General features: G+C 46.2%; 1 protein-coding gene across 2 annotated transcripts in view; it reads right to left on the bottom strand.

The window, feature by feature from the left end:
• Positions 1-24,334, bottom strand: part of DESI2 (desumoylating isopeptidase 2) — a 126,405-nt gene that overhangs the window by 15,325 nt on the left and 86,746 nt on the right. For both annotated transcript variants that reach the window (XM_033936493.1, XM_033936494.1), the window contains exon 4: positions 23,130-23,271. In XM_033936493.1, coding sequence (XP_033792384.1) covers positions 23,130-23,271 — 142 coding nt within the window. The remainder of the gene's footprint in view (positions 1-23,129; positions 23,272-24,334) is intronic.

Genomic DNA, 24,334 nt, shown 5'->3' with positions numbered 1-24,334 from the left:
TCCGGATATGCTGCCGACTCCTCATTCCCCCTTCCTCCCAGTGGCCAGCAAACAGCAAGAACTACTGTGGCTGGAGGAATTAGTTGCCAGCCTCGAATGTCCAGGAAGAAGCAAAGGGTAAAGGGTGATGGGGAAGAGATCTTAGATGTACATGGAGGGACAGAGAAAAAATAGTGTATTGGAGGAAAGAGGTGAGAGGATATGCTGGATGGAGGGGAAAAACAGTAGATACTGGTTAAAAGAGTGAGAATAAAGGGGGAAGAGAGAAAGAGAAGATGCTGGAAGGGGAGAGAGAGGGAAGAGTTAGCTCCAGCAACCTTTGCAGTTTCTGATGAAATGCCTGCTTCTTCCAAATGCCTGACAAGGAAATGATCTAGCAAGGGATGGACAACTCTAGAACATAGCCTTCCCGAATCACCTCTAGGACTCACTGATTCGTTGTGATCTTGGCCCACCCCCAGTAAAATTCCCGCAAGTGGGCTCCCAGTAGAACCAGAGGAAGGACCCACAGTGAGTCATTGGGTGCCAAGTAGAGGGGGAGCCACCAGTGGAGTCCTGAACCCCTCAGCGGACTCCCCGAAAGGACTGCATGTGCTGAAAGAAGTGACCTCTGAAAGGAAAAGGGGCCGCTCCCCGGCCAGGTCAGTACCTACGAAAATCTCACAAAAGCCCCCGGGTAGCACCACCCCGCGGTACTTGGTGAGGTAGTTCCTCTGGAATTCGAGGCACCTTAGAGCCACTCAAAGCCTGAATCAGCTTATCCAACTCCTCCCCATAGAGGAAGGAACCGCAAAATGGGAATTTACTGAGCTTAGACTTAGAGGCTGCATCCGCCAACCAACCCCAAAGCCACAGGGTACAGCAAGTCACTACTCCGAGGGCCATGGACTTCGCCGAAGCCCTCAACAGATCGTACATGGCATCCGAGAGATAAGATGTGCCAAGTTCAATTTTAGCTACCTCCTGATCCACTAAAGACCAAGTCAGTCGACTCCCGGTCCAGGACCTGCTCAGACCACCAGAAACAAGCCCGGGCCACCAGTCTCCCACATATCACCGCTTGAACAGTCAAGGCAGCCACATCAAAACTCTGCTTAAGGAGAGCCTCCATCTTACGGTCCCAATGGTCTCTCAGGGCCAAACCACCCTCAACTGGCACAGTGTGTTGACGTGCAATAGTTGAGACCACCGCATCTATCACAGGAGACTTAAAGGTATCCCAATCCCCATCAGGAATTGGATAAGGTCTGGCCATGGACCGCGCCAAGCAAAAAGGCACATCCGGCGTCTTCCACTGTGCATGCACCACATCCCAAATATCCTGATGCATATGGAAAGAGCGGGATGCTGACCAGATCTCCCAAAGCAGAGGGTCCACAACTCGAGAGGGATCCTTAGCTTCCTTCTCAAAACACAAAACTGAAGACACCTGAAAAATGAGCTCCTGCAGCTCTTCTCGGTGAAAAAATGTACACCACCGATGCATCCTTGCCAAATGGCATTTCCAAAAATCCTAGGAAAACAGCAGATACCAATTTCCCAAAAGCTCAGAAAGTAGTAAACAAACAACGAAGAGACTCTGGTGGATCAGCCAGAAAAAGGTCCTCGTCCCTGCTTGGATGATGGCTGGGGAGACTGGATGGAGGTAGATGCTGCAGAAGACTGGATGGAAGGCAAAGACCCCCCAAAAGACCCGGAAAAGAAGCAGGACCCCCAGCTGACTGTAAATGAGCCTTACACAAGGCTAACACAAAATCAGGGCAGAAAACCCCCAGCGGCACCACAGAACTCACTACAAGAGTAGAAGAAACAGATAGGACCTGTTCCTGTCTATCTAAAACAGGAGGAAGGTTGCCCGAGACCATGGGCAAAATAGCGGTGCTTCCCGTCAAAACTGAAGGAAGGCCTGCCGAAAAACTGTCTCCCAAACGCAGAGGTGGTAATAAGGCCTGACTAGACCCAACTGCTAAATCAGAACCGCAAGCAGCAGCCGCTGCAGTGAAAAGGGAATCCCCTGCGCCCACAGCGGTTGAAACCATTTTCCCCGATAGATGGCGGTTGAGTAAACCTCAGCATGAGTGGCAGGGGAAGCCCGGGCTTCTCTCGCGCTCCCCGCTGACGAGTGGGAACCCTGCATGCCGGTATCCAAAGCAGACGCTGGTTCCCCCTCAGAATGGCCAGAACACTTCACACACATGCCGGCCGCATTCAGCACTTGGCACACACATAAAATGCACTACTGCTTTTTAAAAACTGCTCATCTCGTACAGGTGGGAAACCTACACACAAAAATGCCATATAAAAATGGCTGCCTCAGGCCTTTTTATTTTCTCTTTTTAAAAAAAAAACAAAAAACCAAACAAAAAACTTGCAACCCACAGCTGCAAGACTGATAAACTCCACTGGCTCTCTAAAACTGTTGTCTGTGCCTAAAGGGTGGCCAGGTGTACAGTTGAGGTTCTTCTAGAAAAATAAAATTGGGGGAGGTGGGAGAAATGGGGGAAGGGACTTGACCCTTTGAGTGTGGCACCCTCAAGGTTGGTAGGACCCCTGAGAGGGTCCCCAAGCTCTGTCCTGACAGCAAAAAGGGACAAGAGAAAAGGAACTAATCATATCCAACAGGCCCTAGCTAACCAAAGGAAAGACTGTACAAGCTTACCATTGCACCTGCTGGAGACCGACGCTAAAGAATACAGAATGTTAAAAACAAAGTAGATTAAAGTCTGAGAGCACATATACTAGAGTGTGGACAAAAAGCTTTGTCCTTTAATGCAAGAGAACAAAAAAAATTTATTTTTTTTTTTAAATAAAAATCACACAATATTAATCTTTTCTCTTATATACATTTTGGGCAATTTTTTATTCATTGATCTAAAAAATTACTCCTGTTTCAAAACCAGTTTTCACCCCTGATGCAAGACTTGTTTGCTTAAAGTCTCTCCATTGGGCATTTGAGAAAGAAGATATTCCAAAAAAATGTTTTGTCATATAAAGTACTGTTATTGTAAATTTTTGTGTAGTTTAGTTGCTTTGAACATTGCAGAGTACATGTTAAATTATTTTTGAGCATTTTGGGATACTGCATGAGATTACAGATATAAATGGATGGGCTATAAGTTTTTTTTAGATCCATGAATTAAAAATTGCCCGTTGAGCTTTTTGATTCTATAAGGGCCTATACTCAGATCTCTCCCACTCTTTTTCACAAATTTTAAAAATATATTCAATAGATGGGATTGTTAACATTGTCTTTGTGTGATATCTTATCCTTTTGTATTAAAGGGCAAAGATTTTGTGATGTGCAAAATTAGTCTATTTTGAGTCATTAAGGGCTCCTTTTACAAAGGTGCGCTAGTGTTTTTAGCACATGCTATAGCGTGCGCTAGCTGAAAAATTACCGCCTGCTTAAAAGGAGGCAGTAGTGGCTAGCGCGCACTAAAACCGCTAGCGCACCTTTGTAAAAGGAGCCCTAAATTGTTCAAAGAACTATGTTTTTAAAAATTTCTTACAAAAGGCCATATAATTAGGCTTTAGACCAATCTTCTGGTGGATAACATTCCAAAGCAAAAGGGCATTTACCCTCAAAGTATTTTATCTCATGGACTAAGGAAATGCCAAACTAAATACTTGGCTTGATCTTAAACAGTGAGTGAGCATATAATGATGAATACCCATAGACAAGTAAGTTGAACAAAGTCGCTGAAACTCATAATAGTGATAAGGATCTTTAACAAGATTCTGAACATAAAAAGAAGAGGAATAGCCTGATCCCATCTGCACCTACGTCAAATCAGTTTGGCTGCATTGCTTGCTACAGATCAGCTCTACAGGTAAAAAGAATCAATCTACTTGATAAACTTACAGAAAAGACCAGAACTGAACCTTGCCACATCATCTTCCGAAGAAAACTGAAAACCCATCTGTTCGATACTTAATCTCCTTTACCCTCTCTTCTCTCCTTTTCCCTTCCTCCTCTCCCCTCTTTTTCTCTCCCCTTCACCTATCCACCTCCTCTCCCTCCTCTTTCTCTCACCTCTTACCTCTCTTTACAGTCGCCTTGAGCCTGTATAGCTGGGCTGCCCAAGTCCGGTCCTCAAGATCTACTGGCAGGACAGGTTTTCAGGATATCCACAATGAATATGAGAAAGATTTGCCTGCACTGCCTTCTTGGTATGCAAATCTCTCTCATGCATATTCATTGTGGATATCCTGAAAACCTGGCCCGCCAGTAGATCTCGAGGACCGGACTTGGGCAGCCCTACTGTATAGGTATGAGCGACACACAAATAGAAGATTAGATTAACCAGAGAACAAGTGACACTTCACCATCCCCCTCTTTTACTAAGACATGCTAGCCAATTTAACGTACTAAATGCTAACACATCCATTATATTCTATAAACGCGTTAGCATTTAGCGTGCGCTAAATCAGCTAGCGTGCCTTAGTAAAAGAACCCCCATGTTACTTGGTATTCCAAAGATTAAACAGAGGCTTTAAAAACACCTAGGACTGTAGATTTTTGATCCAAGGGAGAGAAGTACCCTCTCAAAAGGTGACCCGAGACAGCAAACAGGGGCTCTTGCTTTCTTCTCAGGATTAAGCTTCATTAAGTTGGCTGGTATCCAGTCTTCTAAATCGGCAGTTGGCACAAGAACTGTACTGGGACAGACTGAAGGTCCATCAAGCTCAGTATCCTGTTTCCAACCATGGCTAAACCAGGTCCCAAGTACCTAGCTAGATCTTAAGTAGTAAAAGGAAAAATTATGTCCTTACCTGTTAATTTTCTTTCCTTTAGATGCAGCAGATGAATCCAGAGACTAGTGGGATAACACACATCTACCAGCAGGTGGAGTTAGAGAAACTGATTAACAGGTGGTCCTATTGGCTGGTACTCTCCCTGTATCTTCAGTATTGCTCCTTGTCCCAGCATTCGGAACCAGTACTATGTAGAGCATGTAAAAAACTTCTTTCCCATAACAAAAAGCAAAGGAAATTATACAGAAATAGCCACCAGAAAGAACCAAATGCCTGAAACACACAAAAGATAAACCGACAGACAATATCCAGGAAGGGTGGGGCTCTGGATTCATCTGCTGCGTCTAAAGGAAAGAAAATTAACAGGTAAGGACATAATTTTTCCTTCCTTTGCAACATCAGCAGATGAATCCAGAGACTAGTGGGATGTAGCAAAGCAATCCTGAATCTGGGTGGGAAACAAACGCTGCCTCCGTAAAAACAGAATCATCTAAAACAGTCCCGCGCCACCACATCCAACCAGTAAGGCATCGAATAAATAGTCATAGAAGACCAAGTAGACACAAAACAACCATCTCTAAAGAAAAAACACTGAACTGAGTTGAAGTAGCCATTAGGCTAGATGAATGAGCAAGAAGCTCTTCTGGCAACCACTTTCCTGTCCACCAGTAAGGGTAAGCAAAGGGCTCCTTGACCCATCAAGCGATGGACAACTTGGACACTCCCAAACTGCTACTGCGTCCCGTGAACAAACCAAAGAGGTGAACAGAAAGGTTAAAGTAGCGAGAAACCCACAGAAAGAGTAGAAGAATGAAAATCATTTCTAAGATAGACAGAAAAATAAACCTACCGGTCCAGAGTTCTCGTCCCAGAAACCAGAATTAGAAGAGAGAGCAGCTGGCATGAAGAGTCAATAACACCTGAGGAAGAAAACATGGCACTGTCCGAACTAACACCCCAGAAGCCATAAGTCACAACAAAAGGATTCCTACAGGAGAAGGTCCACAACTCAAAAAAGCACCGGGCTGAAAGCATGGCCCCAAGAAAGAACATTGCCAACCTCACATCCTTTAGGGTCTGAAGAGAGAAGGATAAAATGGAACGTTCTGGAAACTCACAAGAACTATCATAAGACTCCAGTCCGGACAGGAGTTCCCAAAAGACATATGAACATGCTGTAGTCCTTTCAGGAACCAAACTACAGCAGGCCGAGAATCAAGCGAAGAATGACACACTCGTTTCCTGAAACAATTAAGGTTTGGCACTGGAAGGTAAAGGTAAGTATAGGCAAAGTCCTTAGCTACACATTGTGGAGGAAAACAAGAAGACAGGCCAAAGAAGTCTGGAAGGTCGAAAAACTCAGAGAATTATCCAAGAACTTAAAACCCTCCAGATGCTAGCGTAAGGCTCAGATGTAGATGTCTGATTTACCTGGAGAAGAGTAGAAACAATCTGCTCTGAATAACCTTTAAACCGCAGCTATGAATTTGTAAGGAGCTAGGCTATAATAGCAAAGTGAGACAAATTTCCATGCTGAACGACCCCTGAGAGATCAAATCAGGAGGCACCGAAAACAAGTGCTCGGTCACTGACAAAAGCTGGATAACCATATACCATGGACAGCGCAGAAAAGCTGGAGCTACCAGGATCACCATGCTGTAAAAACAAGGTAAGAGATGTAACACACCCATAATTACCATCAAAGGGGAAATACTAAAAGAAAACAACCCAGGCCCAGAAAAGAGCCAATGTGTCTACCCCCTCTGACTCCCACTCCCTGCATCTGCAGAAGCACCGAGAAGATTTACATATCGAGATGAGGCCATGAGGCATGGACTAGGAGACCCCACCTCTACACAATGAACTAGAACACTGGAGCATACAGGTTTCATTTTTAAGGATGTAGAAGATGTTTGTTGAGCAATTCTGCCTAAACATGTTACCTATCTTGCAATGTGAACCATCTACAGAATAGGAAGATGAGCTGCCGGCCACCGAAGAAGTGGATCCATTCTTGGCAATGGGGAACAATGTGTACCTTCCTGGCTGCGGAGAAATGCAAACCCCATGGCCTGTCATAAAAAGAACCTCATCTGTCAGCCCCGAAACAGGATTAAAACACCTGAGCGCTAGCCTGAACATCTACAAGAACAGGAGAGTGAGCGAGCATGAAGCCTCCTGCTGAAATCCGACTCCTTGTGTTGAGAACTGAAGGCACGGAGCCCCGCACACCAAAAGACTGGCATCCTCGGAGACTAGGGGGCATTCGAGTGAATACTTGGCATGCCTTTAAACAGAATAATCTGATTGCGCCACTGACACCTGTTGAGCGATGCCTGAGTCATATAGAGTACGGTAGCAGCCTTGAGACCCCCGGAACCACCGGGACAAAAGTGCTTGCTGCCTTCGCTTTCAGTGAAACCGATCTCCAGAATCCACGGGTAGAAACGCCACTACGGATCTTGGAACCTATATATAATACCATACTGCTGTATATGATGACTAAAGAAAAACTTGAGAATGGATCTGGTCGCCCCGTTCTCTGGGAATAAACACATGCAACACCAGGATGCCTCCTAGTACCCCCCTAGAAATCACAATGAATGGAAAGGGATAGGAGAGGTCTTTAGAAGATGGAAGATCCACCTCAAACAATGAAGAAGAAAATCACTCATTGGTGGAATAAAGCCTAAAGACCCAGTCGGCTAAGAAAAGATTAAGCGGAATCATGGCCTAGCAAATAAATGATATCACTACCACCATCACCATCAAAATTTCCATAGAGTCGGGGCTAGGACAAATGGAAAATCGACAGACACCAAAATTGCTGGCGGACCGCAAAGCGAATACACTGCTGATGCGGTGGTTAGATCCAAAGATGTAAATAGGTTTCTTCAAAACCGAGCGCTGTAAAGTACTCCCTGTAGGGCACGGTGAGGACCCAGAAATAGCATCCCTGGCCACCATGTGCTGGAGAAACTGGACTACCAGCCCTAAATCCAGAAACACTGGAATGGTAACGCTCAAATGCCACTGTGGCTGCACTTGACACAAGGAGCTCAAAAAAATAATTTGCAACCTTAGATAAGAAAGTAGGTTGCAACCGTAGCCAATAACGGGCACGACCTACAGACCGTGCATCCACTTGGCCCCTTCAGAGCAAAACGCCCGTGGCTTGGCCACAATAATGATGATACAAAGACTCCTTGGATGGAAGAAAGGAATTGCATGACTCAAAGATCAGACATAAACAAAAAGGACTAGGTTGGTGTATTTCAATGTAGGAATCTTAACCGAAAAACCTCAGCCCCACCACTCCACCGCTATAATGATTTCTAAAGCGGGAGATTTCTGTGGTGCCTCATCATAGGTAATTCGTTGTTCACTGCTGTGATTATATTCATATAAATGTTTTTTGTTTCTATTTTTCTTTTTTTACAATGAATGAAATGGTATAAAAGTGTATAAGAGTGTATACTTAACTTCTATACACAGCTGGACCTGGGAGTCTGACCCGACATGTTTCGCACATTCCGTGCTGACTCAAGGGTCTCCCTGTATAAAAGTAAAACCAAAATACTTAGGGCAGCTGTAATGAGACTTTTCTCAACACAATACCACCCCCCCAAAACCATATAAATCACTATGTGAATCTCTTTTCTCTAACTCACCGAGGTCGCCGTAGTCATCCGACTCGCAAGTACAAAGTCTGTGAAAGATGGCGCCGGCGTCCTCGATCCACATTTAAATACATAAATTAACATAACCACTCCCCCCAGGAAACCCATTGGTCCAATCATCCTCCAATCAGCGTAATCCAGTCAATCTCTCCATTCAGTCCCCGTGGTTCTACTTCTACTGTATCTAGAGTGAAAATCAATCTCTGTTCTACCTCATTTAACCTCTGCAAATCCTTCCCACCCTCCCTCCCCGTAACCCTCTTAATCACTCGCCATCTAAGTTGATCCACCCCATGATTATACCTATGCCAGTGTGCAACTAAAGGGGCCTGAGTAACGTTGTTAATAATGCGTGATTTATGCTCATTCAGTCTAATTTTAATCTTGCGGTTGGTCCTGCCAATGTAAATCAACTCACATGGGCACACAATCGCATATACCACGTCCTGTGATGTACAATCCGTAAGCGTGTTAGAATATAGACTCAATGATCTACCCGGAACCCTCCACACATCCCCTATGATGGTAGAGGAGCACCACTGGCATTTGCCGCAAGGGCTATGGTAACCTTTCACCCACTCACCCCTCTTACCATATTTCAAAGGGTCAAATCTTGTGGATCGAGGACGCCGGCGCCATCTTTCACAGACTTTGTACTTGCGAGTCGGATGACTACGGCGACCTCGGTGAGTTAGAGAAAAGAGATTCACATAGTGATTTATATGGTTTTGGGGGGGTGGTATTGTGTTGAGAAAAGTCTCATTACAGCTGCCCTAAGTATTTTGGTTTTACTTTTATACAGGGAGACCCTTGAGACAGCACAGAATGTGCGAAACATGTCGGGTCAGACTCCCAGGTCCAGCTGTGTATAGAAGTTAAGTATACACTCTTATACACTTTTATACCATTTCATTCATTGTAAAAAAAGAAAAATAGAAACAAAAAACATTTATATGAATATAATCACAGCAGTGAACAATGAATTACCTATGATGAGGCACCACAGAAATCTCCCGCTTTAGAAATCATTATAGCGGTGGAGTGGTGGGGCTGAGGTTTTTCGGTTAAGATTCCTACATTGAAATACACCAACCTAGTCCTTTTTGTTTATGCATTCTATTAGAGAGGGTTGGTAGTACACATATTAATTTACTGGTATTTGGGCTAAAGCTCAAAGATCAGGCAAGCATTAGCAGAAAAAATTGAATCAGGGCTATAAGACAATTTACATGGTCCATATCGGTTGACCTCATGAAAAGACTGTTGTCCCCCAAGCACACAGCGGCCGCCGTACAGAGTAACAAGTTCTGATTTTTTTTCATGTATGGGGAGGAAGGCCGCGACCACCAGAGAAGGCCCGCCAAAAGAAACTAACACACCCATGCACCTCCTGCGAGCGGGAAAAAAAACACGCAATGCCTCCAATGCCATAATAAACTGTTCTCTGCGAACTCAGCGTCGCAAATATGCGTGCCTCCCGCAGCGCAACAAATAACTAACTTCGAATTTTTGTGCCAATGCTCTCCCGGAGCTATCCAAGCTAACGGACAGAGCAGTGGCAAAAGGTGTTCGCCATTTAGACGCCCAGAAATATGGCTGCATGTTATTTGTAGCACCGCAACCGAAAGTGGGTTTATCAAACAGGTATCACACGCTCGAGGCAGCAATTCGCAATCAAAAATGCCTGTTACTAACTCACTCGCGGCACCGGAGGAACTCACAGCCTAAAATTTCCACAACCAACCACACACTCATTGAAAAATCTGGAGCGTAAAGACTGCATAATAAACCCCACACCAGACGCAAGAAACTGCAGTCATTGATAACAAAACATACCTTAATGATGTGAGGGCTTGCAGATGCTGGTTGTTTAGTACTGGTAGTGCAGAAAAAATCCAGACAGTACATTTGGTCTCTTGTTTATTTTTTTTTTACAACAAGGGAAAGAAGAAAATTAAAGACCAAGGCAGACCCTCTATCACTAGAGGGAGGGTGAGGCAGGGACCTGGGGGGCCAGGTGTAACCCCTAAAGCCGGCACCGTTCAGCCGGACACCCCTGTCTCACTGAAGAGAAAAACTAACGGGAGAAAATAGAATGGCAGTCTCAATGAAGAGAAACCTCAACAGGAGAAAATAATTTTCCAGTCACAGCAAGAATTTAGGAGCTAGTTGAAAAGCAACCATTACCTGCTAGGAGATAGAGAATACTGAAGATACATCACCTGCTAGGAGATAGAGAATACTGAAGATACAGGGAGAGTACCAGCCAATAGGACCACCTGTTAATCAGTTTCTCTATCTCCACCTACTGGTAGATGTGTGTTATCCCACTAGTCTCTGGATTCATCTGCTACTGTTGCAAAGAAACAGATTTTATGCTACTTATCCTAGGAATAAACAGTGTATTTTCCCAAGCCATCTCAATAATGGCCTCTTTTAGGAAATTATCCTTTTTTAAACCCTGCTAAGCTAACTAATTTCACCACATTCTCTGTAGTTTAATACAAATTGCGTGAAGAAATATTTTCTCTGGTTTGTTTTAAATCTACTACTTAGTAGCTTTATTACAGGCTCCCTAGTCCTAGTATTTTTGGAAAGAATAAGTAAGCAACTCGCATCCACTCCTTCCATTCCACTCAGTATTTTATAGACCTCCCATCATATCACTCCTGAGCAGTCTCTTCTCCAAGCCAAAGAGCCCTAACCGCTTTAGCCTTTCCTCATAGGGAAGTCATCCCATCCCTTTTATCATTGTTGTTGCCCTTCTCTCTCTCTTTTCTAATTCCGTAATTTTTTTTTTTTTTTTTAAGATATGGTGACCAGAATGTCCTATTATGGATTAAGTACTGGTTGAAAGAGAAAACAAATAGTAGGTTTAAATGGTCAATATTCTTAATGGAGAAAGTTAATAGTGGCGCTCCCCAGAGGTCTATGCTGGGACCACTGCTTTTTAACATATTTATCAATGATCTAGAGATGGGAATAACTAGTGAGATAAATTTGCTGAAGACAAAGTTGTTCAGAGTTGTTAAATTGCAAAGAATTGTGAAACATTTAAGAGGACCTTGCGATACTGGGAGACTGGGCATCAAAATGGTTATGTGATACAGGGTTCCACGTTAGATCCTTTTCCTGGGCGGTGACTCTTAAGTGTCAGCTTGGTGTGTGGTGGCAGCTAAGAAAGCAAACATCAGGAAAGGAATGGAAAACCAAGATGAAAATGTTATAATGCCCTTGCATCACTCTATGGTACGGTCGCACTTTGAATGCTGTATGCAATTACCTCCTATTCCATGACTTTCTAATTTCCTCAGAAGTCTTTCATGAGGTACTTTGTCAAATGCCTATTAAAAATTTAAATACACAATATCAACTGGCTCATCTTTATCCACATTCATTCATCCCTTCAAAAAAAATGCAGTAGATTGGTAAGGCAAGATTTCCCTTAAACAAGCAGAAGCTAATGTAGAGACTGATACAAGAATGGTTCTACAACAAGATCATAAAAAAGTGTACAAGGAATATGATAGAAGGCATGCCAGATTGTATAAAGGCAGTGAGAGAGGCACTCAGTGGATGGATAAAGTATGACATTACACCAACTGATATTTCTCAATTTTTACATAAAATTTGAGAAATATTATAACAATTGTTATGAGTTTCTTTCAACATACTAAACAGCACAGTTACTTACCGTAACAGGTGTTATCCAGGGACAGCAGGCAGATATTCTCACATGTGGGGTGATGTCATCTACGGAGCCCCAGCGCGGACAGCTTTTCAAGCAAACTTGATTGAAGTTTCAAGTTTGCTACACTGCACCACGCATGTGCATGCCTTCTTGCCCACTAGAGGGCGCATCCCACCTCGTGGTCCTCAGTTCCATAACTAGCAAAGAAGCCATCCCCGGGGAGGCGGGCGGGTTGTGAGAATATCTGCCTGCTGTCCCTGGATAACACCTGTTACGGTAAGTAACTGTGCTTTATCCCAGGACAAGCAGGCAGCATATTCTCACATGTGGGTGACCTCCAAGCCAACCAAAAAAGGGCAGGTGGGAAGATGGCAATTTAGGAAAACAGATTACATAACACCGACTGGCCAAACCGGCCGTCGTTTCTGGACAAAGTGTCCAGACAATAGTGGGAGGTGAACGTATGAACCGAAGACCAAGTGGCAGCTTTACATATGTCCTCCATAGGAGTAGATCGGAGGAAAGCAACTGAAGCTGCCATTGCCCGGACCTTATGCCCCGTGACTCGACCCGGGAGCGTAAGACCAGCCTGAGCGTAGCAAAAAGAAATACAAGCAGCCAACCAGTTGGACAAGGTGCGCTTGGAAACAGGGTGTCCTAAACGATTAGGATCAAAGGACAAAAACAATTGAGGAACCTTCCGATGAGACCTGGTACGTTGGAGATAAAAAGCCAACGCCCTCTTACAGTCAAGCGTGTGGAGCGCCGTCTCGCCAGGATGGGAATGGGGCTTAGGAAAGAACACAGGAAGGACAATGGACTGATTGAGGTGGAAATCAGACACAACTTTAGGTAAAAATTTAGGATGGGTGCGGAGAACCACCTTGTCATGATGAAACACAGTAAAAGGCGGGTCCGCAACCAAAGCTTGCAGCTCACTAATCCGGCGAGCAGATGTGAGGGCAATCAGAAATATCACCTTCCAAGTAAGAAATTTCAGGAGAGACTTGTCGATAGGCTCAAAGGGAGGTTTCATCAGTTGAGCTAAGACAACATTCAAATCCCAAACGACAGGAGGAGGTTTCAGAGGGGGACAAACATTGATTAGACCCTTCATGAAACGCGTCACTAGAGGATGAAGCGAAAGAGAACGTCCGTCCAAGTGCCAATGAAAAGCAGAAATGGCACTAAGATGTACCCGAACAGATGTCGTCTTCAGGCCGGAATTAGACAAATGCAACAAATAGTCCAGTACCGAAGACACCGGGACCGAATCCGGATCCAGATGACGCGAGGAACACCAGGAGGAAAATCTGGTCCATTTCTGGGAATAGCAAAGCCTGGTCGAGACCTTGTGCGAGGCTTCCAAAACTTCCCTCACCGACTGAGAAACCGGGACCGAAGTCAAGGGGAGAGGAACCAAGCGGTCAGGTGCAACGACTGAAGATTGGGATGCAACAGCGAACCCCGACTCTGAGATAGCAGAGAAGGAAACACAGGAAGAAGCAGAGGCTCCCTGACACTGAGTTGAAGAAGCAGGGAGAACCAGTGTTGACGCGGCCACCGAGGCGCAATGAGAATCATAGTGGCTCCGGATGATTTGAGACGAACCAACGTCCTCAAGATCAGGGGAAAAGGAGGAAACGCATAAAGGAACCTCCCTACCCAGTCGAGAAGAAAGGCGTCCGCTTCTAGACGGTCCGGGGAGTACATCCGGGAACAATACAGGGGTAGTTTGCGAGTCTCCGGGGAGGCAAACAGATCCACTTGTGGAGTCCCCCAGCGGTCGAAGACCTCGCGCAGGACTCTGGAGTTGAGTGACCACTCGTGCGGCTGGAGAAGCCGACTGAGTTTGTCTGCCAAGCAGTTCTGTTCCCCCTGGATATAGACCGCCTGTAGGAAGATGTTCTGGGAGATCGCCCATTCCCACAGGCGCAGAGCTTCCCTGCAGAGGGACCAAGAGCCCGTCCCACCTTGCTTGTTCACATAATACATGGCCACCTGGTTGTCCGTTCGCACGAGGACTACCTGATCGCGGAACAGGTGGCAGAATGCTCGAGCTGCCAGAAAGATGGCGCGAAGCTCCAACACATTGATGTGACAGCGTCGGTCCTCCGCCGACCACAGGCCCTGGGTCCGCAGACCGTTGAGGTGGGCCCCCCACGTGTACTCCGAGGAGTCCGTGGTCAGAACTTTGCGATGTGGAGGGACGAGAAAGAGCAAACCCCCGGAAAGATTCGAAGAGTCGGTCCACCAACGGAGCGAACGTCTCAAAGAAGGAGTCACCGTGATGCGACAAGAGACAGGATCGCACTCCTGGCGCCACTGAGAGGCCAGAGTCCACTGAGGAATTCTTAGGTGCAGTCTGGCGAACGGAGTGACGTGGACCGTAGACGCCATGTGGCCCAGAAGCATCATCATGCGCTGAGCCGACACTACAGGTAGCTGAGAAATCAGACAGCCCAACCGAACCAAAGCCTCCAAACGAGGAGGAGGGAGGAATGAACGTAGGCGAACAGTGTCCAGCACTGCGCCTATAAACTGAAGTGATTGGGTCGGGCACAACTGTGACTTGGGAAAGTTCACTTCGAACCCTAGTCGCTGAAGGAAGGCGATAGACTGTAGGGTCGCTGAGATAACCCCCTCCCTGGTCGGGGCCTTGATCAGCCAATCGTCCAGGTAAGGGAAGACCTGAAGCCCCCGAGACCTCAGGGCTGCAGCGACTACCACCATACACTTCGTGAAGACTCGAGGGGACGAAGCCAGGCCGAAGGGGAGGACCCTGTACTGCAGGTGTAGCTCGCCCACCGGGAACCGTAAGAATTTGCGGAAGGTGGGATGCACCGGAACATGGGTGTACGCTTCCTTCAGGTCCAGGGAGCACATCCAGTCCCCTTCCTCCAAAAGAGGATACAATATCGGAAGTGACAACATCCGGAACTTCTCCCGGACCAGGAACTTGTTGAGCTTTCTGAGGTCTAGAATGGGGCGCAAGTCCCCGGTCTTTTTTGGGACCAAAAAGTAACGGGAGTAAAACTCCCGCCCCCGCTGATCGGGGGGTACAGGTTCCACCGCCCGAAGCCTCAACAAGGCCCTGGCCTCGGCCATGAGGACGGGGAGCTGGGTCCGATTGTATGGGCAAGCCCCCGGTGACTGTTCCGGCGGCGCAGAACAAAAGTTGAGAGAATAGCCCTCGGAGACGGTCCGGAGCACCCAAGCGTCGGATGTTATCTCGGTCCAAGCCGCGTAAAAGGACCGGAGTCGACCCCCTATGGGAAGGGGGTCCGGCGCGATCGCGGAGGGGGGCCGGCCCCATCCGCCTAGCCCGTCAAAAGGACGGCGCTGGCTTGGACGGACCTTGCGCCAGAGGTTTGGTTTGTCCCCCTCTTCCCTGTCAAGGTGGGCGCCGAGGCGGTGGCCTAGAAAAAGCTGGGGTCGACTTCTGAGGGTACCGCCTCGGGGGAGGCCGGAAGGGTTTCTGCGGCGTGGCCCGAGGTTTCGGACGGACCAAGGAGGCCAACGAGCGCTCCTGTTCCGACAACCTTTTGGTCGCCGCCTCCAGGGATTCATCAAACAATTCGGACCCCACGCAAGGTAAGTCCGCAAGACGTTCCTGCAGGTTTGTGTCCATATCGAGGGTGCGTAGCCACGCCAATCGACGCATAGCTACCGCAAAAGCCGACACCCTCGATACCAGCTCAAACGCATCGTACACAGCATGAAAAAGGTACAGGCGCAATTGAGACAGGTTGGACATAAACCTGTCAAACCCTTCCTTGCGGGAGTCCGGCAAGGCTTCGCGATACTGTGGCAGATCCTTTACCATGCCACGCAGATAGGATGAGAAGGTAAAGGCATAATTTAAAACCCTGGTTACCATGAAAGAATTCGCATAGAGGCGGCGACCAAACTTGTCAAGGGTCCGATCCTCCCTGCCGGGCGGGACCGCCGCAGAAACTCGGGAGGGTTGCGTCTTTTTGAGCAAAGTAAAGACTGGTGGGAGAGTTGAGCCTTCTCAAATCTCTTGGGTGGTATCGTTCTATACTTGGACTCCATCTTGGACGGAACCGCAATGACTGTAAGAGGTGAAGTCAGGTTCTTGAGCAAGGTCTGATGAAGGACCTTATTCAAGGGCAGCCGAGGGGTTTCCCTTGGGGGAGTGGGAAGGTCCTGCTCCTCGAGGAACTCTTTGGTGTATTGAGATCCAGCCATGAGGTCCAGACCCAAAGCACGAGCCATGTCCTGCACGAAGCTGGAGAAGGAGGACGGTCTGGCGGGCGGCGAGGGGGTTCTCGACCTCTCTGCCGAACAGAAGGGGGAAGCCTCGTGGGAATATCGTGGTTCCCTACCGGACCCTGAGTCCCAAGAGGCCAAATCCAATGGCCTCGAGGGGGTCGGGGAATGTCTCCGTTTCGAAGAACCCCTGGGAGAGGTCCCAGGTGTCCGAGGGACCGAGGCACGCCCCCTCCTCTTCGGCGAGGAGTCACGCGAACCCCCTCTCGCTGGGGAACGGCGAAGCCTCGGGTTGTCGAGGCGGAGCTCCGAGACCCGCAAGGCCTCGCCCCCGAGCGGTGAGGAGCGACCACGTCGTCGAGGGGAGCCTTGCGAACGCTTAGGCTTCCTCGGCCGACGCCTCGCCTGAGGCCGGCCTGAGGGCGAGGAGCCCCGGGAGGACCTCGAGGAAGAGGAGGAGGAGATCCGCCTCACCCTGCGCACCTTGTCACGGGGCCTGACGCTACCCTCCGGCGGGGCCCCCGAGGCCGAGGTCGAGGGTAAGGTCGGGGCCGAGGTCGGTGCCGCCCCGGTACCCGAGGCTGAGGGAGTCGAGACCGAGGCCGCCGAGGCCAGGGTCCTCGAGGCCGAAGCAGTCGAGGCCGAAGCCTGCTGCAAGTGCTCGAGGGCTCCAGACAGCTCCGTGGCAATCAATGCTCGGAGCAAATCTTGGAACGCCGGGATCCCCACCAGGCAGGTCCGAGGCCGGGGGATGCTTCCTGGAGGGCGACCTCGGTCTTGAGTATTCCCTCGGGGCATTAGTGGCCGTAGTTCTTGGCGGGGCCGAGGACGACCCACCCGCCGTCGAGGAGCCCGAAGATGGCTTCTTTGTCGACCCTGGAGTCGGGGATGGAAGAGAGGACTTACCCGAGGCAGGTTTCGTCGGAGGCGTAGGCTTCGATGTCGAGGGACGCGGCAAAGCCGAGGATCCCGAGGCCGAGGTCAAGGCCGGGGCCGAAGCCGAGGCCGACGTCGAGGCCTTCCCCGGCGCGGAGTCGACCGCGAAGAGCTCCGCCATCCTGGCACAGCGTCGACGGAGCGCTCTGGCCTGAAAGGTGGAGAACCGATCGCAGGAGTCCGTCGGATGCTCGGGTCCAAGGCAGAGCAAGCACCACCGGTGTGGGTCAGTGATGGACAGTAAACGCTCACACCGGGTGTACTTCTTGAAACCCGTCAAGGGACGGGACATGAAAACCGAACCGACCGAAAAAGGAGGCCGGGTCGCGGCTCACGGGAGCCCCCGGAGCTGAACGGAGAGAAAAATCTTTTTTTTTTTTTTTTTTTTAAATTAAAAGTAGTACAAAACAAAAGAAAAGATAAATCAAGTACCACGACCGATTAAAATACACCGGACGCGGCGACAGAAGGCAAATTTTAGCAGAGCTCAAATTCCACAGGGCTTCTGGCTCCGCGGAAAAAACTGAACTGAGGACCACGAGGTGGGATGTGCCCTCTAGTGGGCAAGAAGGCATGCACATGCGTAGTGCAGTGTAGCAAACTTGAAACTTCAATCAAGTTTGCTTGAAAAGCTGTCCGCGCTGGGGCTCCGTAGATGACGTCACCCCACATGTGAGAATATGCTGCCTGCTTGTCCTGGGATAAATTTTATTGTTAAATTTTACATGTTTCTGTATTTTGCAATGAAATATCTGATCATTTTCAATAAAAACAACTTGTAAAACTCATAATGATTTGGCCTGCACGGTATATGAAAGCAATTTCCTAAAGCTATTTATCTGGGTAAATGGTCTATTTGAAAATTGTCCACCCTCTCTGGGTACATGCATGTGCTGATACTCGTATTTTTAAGTCTGTGTGCTGCGCAGATTCTTTAGTTTTATTTTCACTACAATGGTTCCCACTAACTCCAGGTGTGACTCTTAACTCTTTCTTAATACATACTTTTCTTCACCTTGTTTATAGGCTTGCTATTGGCACAGTTTCCAGAACTGCTCCGTTTCTTTTCAGGGCTGGGCGGCACTCAGCAAGTTTGAATTACACAGTGTACGAATTCCCATGCTATTCTTGTGAAACCTTGCAAATGGAAGTCTGGACACCATGTCTCAAGCACTAAGGTACAGATTCTCCAAATGGTACAGTTAATGGCGGCCACCGATCATGTGTCAATCATGTGACGGTGCTGTTTAGAGAACCGTGCCTCTGGCAAAAGGTAGGCACTGGAAATGTAGGCCAGGGTTTTCAAGGCCTACGTTTCCAGTCACACCTCCAGAGGTGCCTACCGGTTCCTAACACCACTTCTGGCATTAGCCAAATCTACAGTGGCATTAGGTACTGGAAGGCACCTCCGCAGGCATAATTCCGGCACTGTTTTAATTTAGGTGCCAGTAGGCGCCTTGAAATTTATTTTAAGTACTGTTTTAAAATAGCATTTTGGACTTAACTTAGGCGCCGATAAGGCGCCATTTAGAGAATATAGGCCTAAGAGCCATGTGATACTGTAAGAAAACAGATCAGCTGTCCCAAAGGAAGTGCCTGTAGTAAAATTCTGGGAACGGTCAGAGACCTAGCTTGGAGGGACTGGGGGACAGATGAGAGTGGCTGATGGGAAGGAGAAACTAGTAGAAGTTACATAGTAACATAGTAAATGTCAGCAGATAAGACCTGCAATAATTCAGTCTTATATACTACCCTACCAGCAGATTAACTATCCCCCTGTTTAGATTGTAAGCTTCCCCTACATATCAGTTTGTAATGTTTGTGTGTTTGTTGTAGTTAATAATTAAGACCCTGTTTTTAATTGTAAATCGCTTTGAATTTATGATATTGTGATACATCTAAATTTTAATAAAACTTGAAACTCTTTCAAGCAGCGACTGTCTCCTTTGTGACTCTGTACAGCACTACGTACATCTGGTAGCGCTCTAAAAATAATTAGTAATAAGAATACCTCAACCAGCTCAATGTGGTTTACAATAAAAGTGAATAATTACATCCTAATATTTATATTAAATAGCAAGTAAAAATTATTAAAACAGAAATCAGTAAGATTTACTTACATATTTAGTAAATAGTCATGCTTTCATAAACTGTTAAAGCAAACTTTTTTAACTAGTTTATTCACAAAAGTGTAGCAAGCCGGAATAAATTCCTCCCATATCTGATTCACAGGAATTTCCTGGCAATTGTTTTGAGTAACTGTCTCAATTATAAATTCTGAGTCATCTTTAACTATACATACAAACTAGCTTCTAATGCCAACAGTATTTTTTCTCAGAAAATTCAGTTTAAGAGCAGAAGGATCATTATTTACTCTTGGCAGAAATCTGCACAAAAAATTCAAAATTCTGCGCACAAAATATCAAAATTCTGCAAATTTGTAAAAATCTAAACAATATTTTTGCTAAAATTATCCATATTTCATTTAAAACATTTAAAATAAAATTTTTCTTCTACCTTTGATGTCTAGATGTTTAAGTTTTCCTTCATATTGGCTCCAGTTTCTTTTTTTTTACTTTCCTGTCATCTGCTAATTCTCCTTCAAGCGGCTGCTATCCTTTTGTCTTTTTCTACACTATCCTGTCTATTCCCTTACTACACCTGCCTCTGACATATTGATCATTCCTTTTTAACTCTTTTCTGCCTCTTTCTTACCCTTCTCCTCTTTTTCACCTTTCAGCTACCTATCAGATTTCCATCTCATTCCTTCCACAGCCCTCCATTCTTTCATCTTCAATGTACCCCCCCCATTACCATATTTCTACCCTCTGTTATATCTGTCCTCTTATCCATTTCCTTGCCACCCTCTCCTCCCCCTCAGAGTTCTATCATTCTCAGCATCTTCCTTTCTCTACCCTTATAGCCCAGAATCTACTCCCTTTTCCTTCCTTCCATACCCTTATAGCCTGATATCTCCCTCCCTCTTCTTTCCTGGATACTCTCCATTGGTCCAGCGTTTCTCCCACTCTCTTCCCTCACTCCCATTGCCAGGCATCTCTCTATCACTCCATTCTGTTCCTGGATCCAACATTTCCCTCCTTCTCTCCCTTTACTTCCTTTGTGTGTATGTCTCTCTCTCATTCACCCCCATGCCAAAACCTTTTCCCCCCTTCCTTGCATCCCTCTCCCCATGCAGCATTTTTCCCTTCCTCTGCCATATCCAACATTTCTTATTCTTTTCTACTCTACCCCACCCCCCCCACCCCCACCTTGTGCCCTGGGTCAAATCTCTCTATCCTCCTGGCACCATCTTTCTCTTCCTATCCTCCATCATATACAACATTTCACCCTCTCCCCTCACCATACATGGCTCCCTCCCCTCTTCCCCGTGCTAGCATCTTTCCTTCTTCTCACCCCTCCCCTTCCCGTGCCAGCATCTTTCCTTTCTTTCATCCCTTGTACTCATCATTTCTCTCCCCCCATGCCTTGGCATCTCTCTCTTCTCCTTCCATTTCTCTTGGTCAGGCACGTTTCCTTCCTGTTTCTCCCCCAATGCCCTGGCATCTCTCTCCTTTCCTTCCATCTCTTCATCTCTCTCCTTTTCTTCCCTTCCATCTCTTCATCCCCCTACATGCTATTGCATCTCCTCTTTTCTTTCCCTCCCTCCTTACTCCTCAGTCTGGCATTTCTGTCTCCTTCCCTTCATGCCCTGGCATCTCTCCCTCTCTCCCCAATCCATGGTCTGATATCTTTTTTCTCTCTTTTCTTTCCCTCCCTCCCTCCCTCCCCTAATATTTCTTCTCCCTCTCTGCCCCCAGTCAGGTGCAGCAATTCTCTCTCCCTCCGCTCCCCTCCCCAGTTGGCAAGGCAATGTTCACAACTTGCTGCTCTTGTTGGCTTTGGGCCTTCCTTTCTGCTAGGTCCTGCCTTCGTAGAAACAGGACTGGCTGAATAGAGAAGACAAAAGACAGTGGTGTAGTGGCATCGCCATGCCCCCCCCAAGTCTTCCCGCCCCCACGTACCTCTTGAATGTTCTCCGACATGAGTAGTATCTTCCATTTACTACTTGCGCCGGCCTCCTTTTGACATCACATCCTGGTCCCGCAACCAGGAAATGGCATCAGAAAGAAGCCGAAGCCAGCACAAGCAGCAAATGGAAGATGCTGTTTGCGCCGGCAAACAGTTAAAGAGGTATGCAGGGGGAGGGATGGAGAGGAGAGGCACTAGTGCCTCTCAGAAAGATGGCACCCAGGACATTCTGTCACTACTTACTACACCAATGGCTGGGGGGAAAAAACCCAAAAAAACAGGGGGAGGATAGAGACACTGAAGAGAGGTGCTGGAAGGGTATGGGATAAGAGGGTAGATGAATGCTGCTGGCCAAGGAGAGGGGGGAATGCAGGAAAGGTGAGAAAACAGGATGCTTTAGGGCTTGCAATGTTCAAGAGAAGACCTCCCATCCCCCCTCTCAATTTTTAAGGAAAATATTTGCCCCACCAAGGAACATTTTTAAGCATATCTAAAACCAGAAAGCACTTACTTTGAAGGCCAGTTTACCTAAATTCCTTAGCATCCATTTGTGCAAATAAAATGCGTAAAGGCTGAAAAAAACAATAGTAAGGAATGAGCAAGGAGATGTAGGATAGTGGGGAGGCCAAACCACACCATCTGAAAATCAGCAGGAGGAAAAAAAAAAATCAATGTCACAACCACCAAGGCACAAGGGACCAAGGCCGACTCAATCTATGGACCAGGTGAGGCCCTGGTCTAGGGTGCCAAATCCCAGTCCTGTCTATCTTCAAACTTTTAGAGGGGTAGATGTTAAGACTGGGATTTTGGCATTCTATCATCGGTGCCCTGAGCCAGTGCCTCACCTGGTCCAACAAGAGAGAAGACTTGTGATCTGGTATCTCCCCCACTTTTTAAGTGGAGGGGGAAAGAGATACCAGATTGCAAGAAAGGAGGGAGCCAATGTAAAAGTGGCTCAGGATGCCATAGTTCCACGAGCCGGCCTTGCAAGAGACCCATAACAATGAGAGTGTGTCAGCAGGTTTATAAGAAGCAGCTGGTGAGGGTCTTCAGTTTCTGCCAAAACATCCCACCCAGCACAGATTAAGGACACAGAAAGTGGAGAGCCCAGATCTTCCACCTGAAGTGGAACCAATAGAACCCAATTTGAAGTATGATAATAGCTGAGAAGGGAAGCTAAGAGGAAAGTACACGAAGGAGAAGGGGCAAGGAAGAGGGGGACAGAAGAGGGAGAATGCACCATTATATCACACTGTCAGGGTGTACTTTAAGGTTTATTACAATGATGCTTCTATAGATGCTAAAAACCTATATTTCCTAATACTTTCTCTACATAGTTTTTTATCTTCCAGCAATCCTGAGGATGACCAATCACTTTCTAATTTTCTGTATTTAGAGTTTTAACACCCTAATTCTTTGGTATACCAAGGGTGAAGGAATTTGTCTAATTTCTAAATCACTTTACTGGCGCAACCTGATCTATTACTCAGAAAAGTTCACTATTTCAATCCTTTACACATGTGGTATCATATGGGGCAAGGGAAGAGGGGAACAGAACATGAAGCAGAAATTAGAAAAGAGAAAAGAGAAAATGTACTATTATGTCACACTGTAAGGGTGTACATTTAAGGTTTATTACAATGATGTGTCTATAGATACCAAAATCCTATGCCTAGCCTGATGATCATAACACATGTTTATGGCACTGGCGTCTTCAGTGAAATTACAATACACCATCACAGGAAAAAGTAAAGCCAGAATTAAAACAACAAAAGAAATTTGTAGGTTAAGATTAAACAGTTTACCTCTGATAAAGCTGAAGAGAAGTGGTTGCAATTCTTGTGCATTAAATGATAGGCATTCCCTTTATATTCCTTGCCCAGTTCTTCTACAATTTTTTCTATATCATTTTCTGTGAAATCCGTACTTCCAAGTGCTATTGCTTCTCTAAAACGGCAGCAGAAAAGGTTACTACTTGTATTTACTGCTAATTTCTACTTAGTACTTTACTTAAGTACTTATCAGTGCTGTTAAATTTAGCACAGTAATATCATTACTTATCTGATGCAATGCATAAGTAGTAAGAATGCATGCCTCAAAAAACAAAACCTTGAGCTGTTAAATACATAGTACACTTCTTATTTATACACTGTCAATTAAATTCTCCAATAATAGATCAAAGAAAACAAACAACAAAATACCAAACTATTGTGCCCGCACAGATGTTCCAGAGACATAAAACATATAAATATACAGTGTTCTACTGACTATAGAGGTGTGCTTGGCAGCTGCATATCAGAGAAAGGTGTATACAAGGAAGCATATGGCAATCTGGTGGTACCAGAAGCAATAGTAGATGACCGGTTCAGTAAAAAAAAAAAAAAAAAAAAAAATTGGTGTGAATGGAAATTGGATTATCTAAAAACACCATGTTAGTCATAAAACCCACAGACATGTTGTGGCAAAGCTTAGAATTCTGAACAAAAGATTTAAGTTCTTACCTCAATAGTCTTGTTTCTATTAATATACACAAGAGTCTGTACTTTAGCTGCCGATTCTCACTAACCGTGAATCTGCAGAAGGGTGTAACTTTAAGATTTTGAACTCCTCCCTATTCAGTTGGTACCAAAGCAAACAAACTCCACTGAAACATAAGAAAGGAGGAGAGGCACGGGGAACTTCCCCAGCAGCAAACATTCTGCTCTGAAATGTAGGAAATAGAATAATAATTAAAATACACTTAACATGCAAACAAACAGTGAACAATAAATCATGCATAAGAGTAGCTAAGAGCCAACCTGCTAAATGCAACTATTTATTTATTTATTTAGTTAGTTAGTTAGCCCGTCCTCCAAAAGGAGCCCAGAACAGGTTACAAGAGTACATTCATAGTATGGGTAGGACAAACTTTAGTGAGAAATACAGACTTTATAGCATTTACAGTAAAGACAAAGGGGTTTTAGATTACAGCATTTACAGTGAAGACATAACATACAGACTTAAAAATGCA

The sequence above is a fragment of the Geotrypetes seraphini genome, chromosome 3, assembly GCF_902459505.1.
Source record: "Geotrypetes seraphini chromosome 3, aGeoSer1.1, whole genome shotgun sequence".
In the NCBI taxonomy this organism is placed as follows: Eukaryota; Metazoa; Chordata; class Amphibia; order Gymnophiona; family Dermophiidae; genus Geotrypetes; species Geotrypetes seraphini.
The sequence above is the reverse complement of the archived record's forward strand: the minus strand, read 5'-3'. Positions and strand labels throughout refer to the sequence as shown.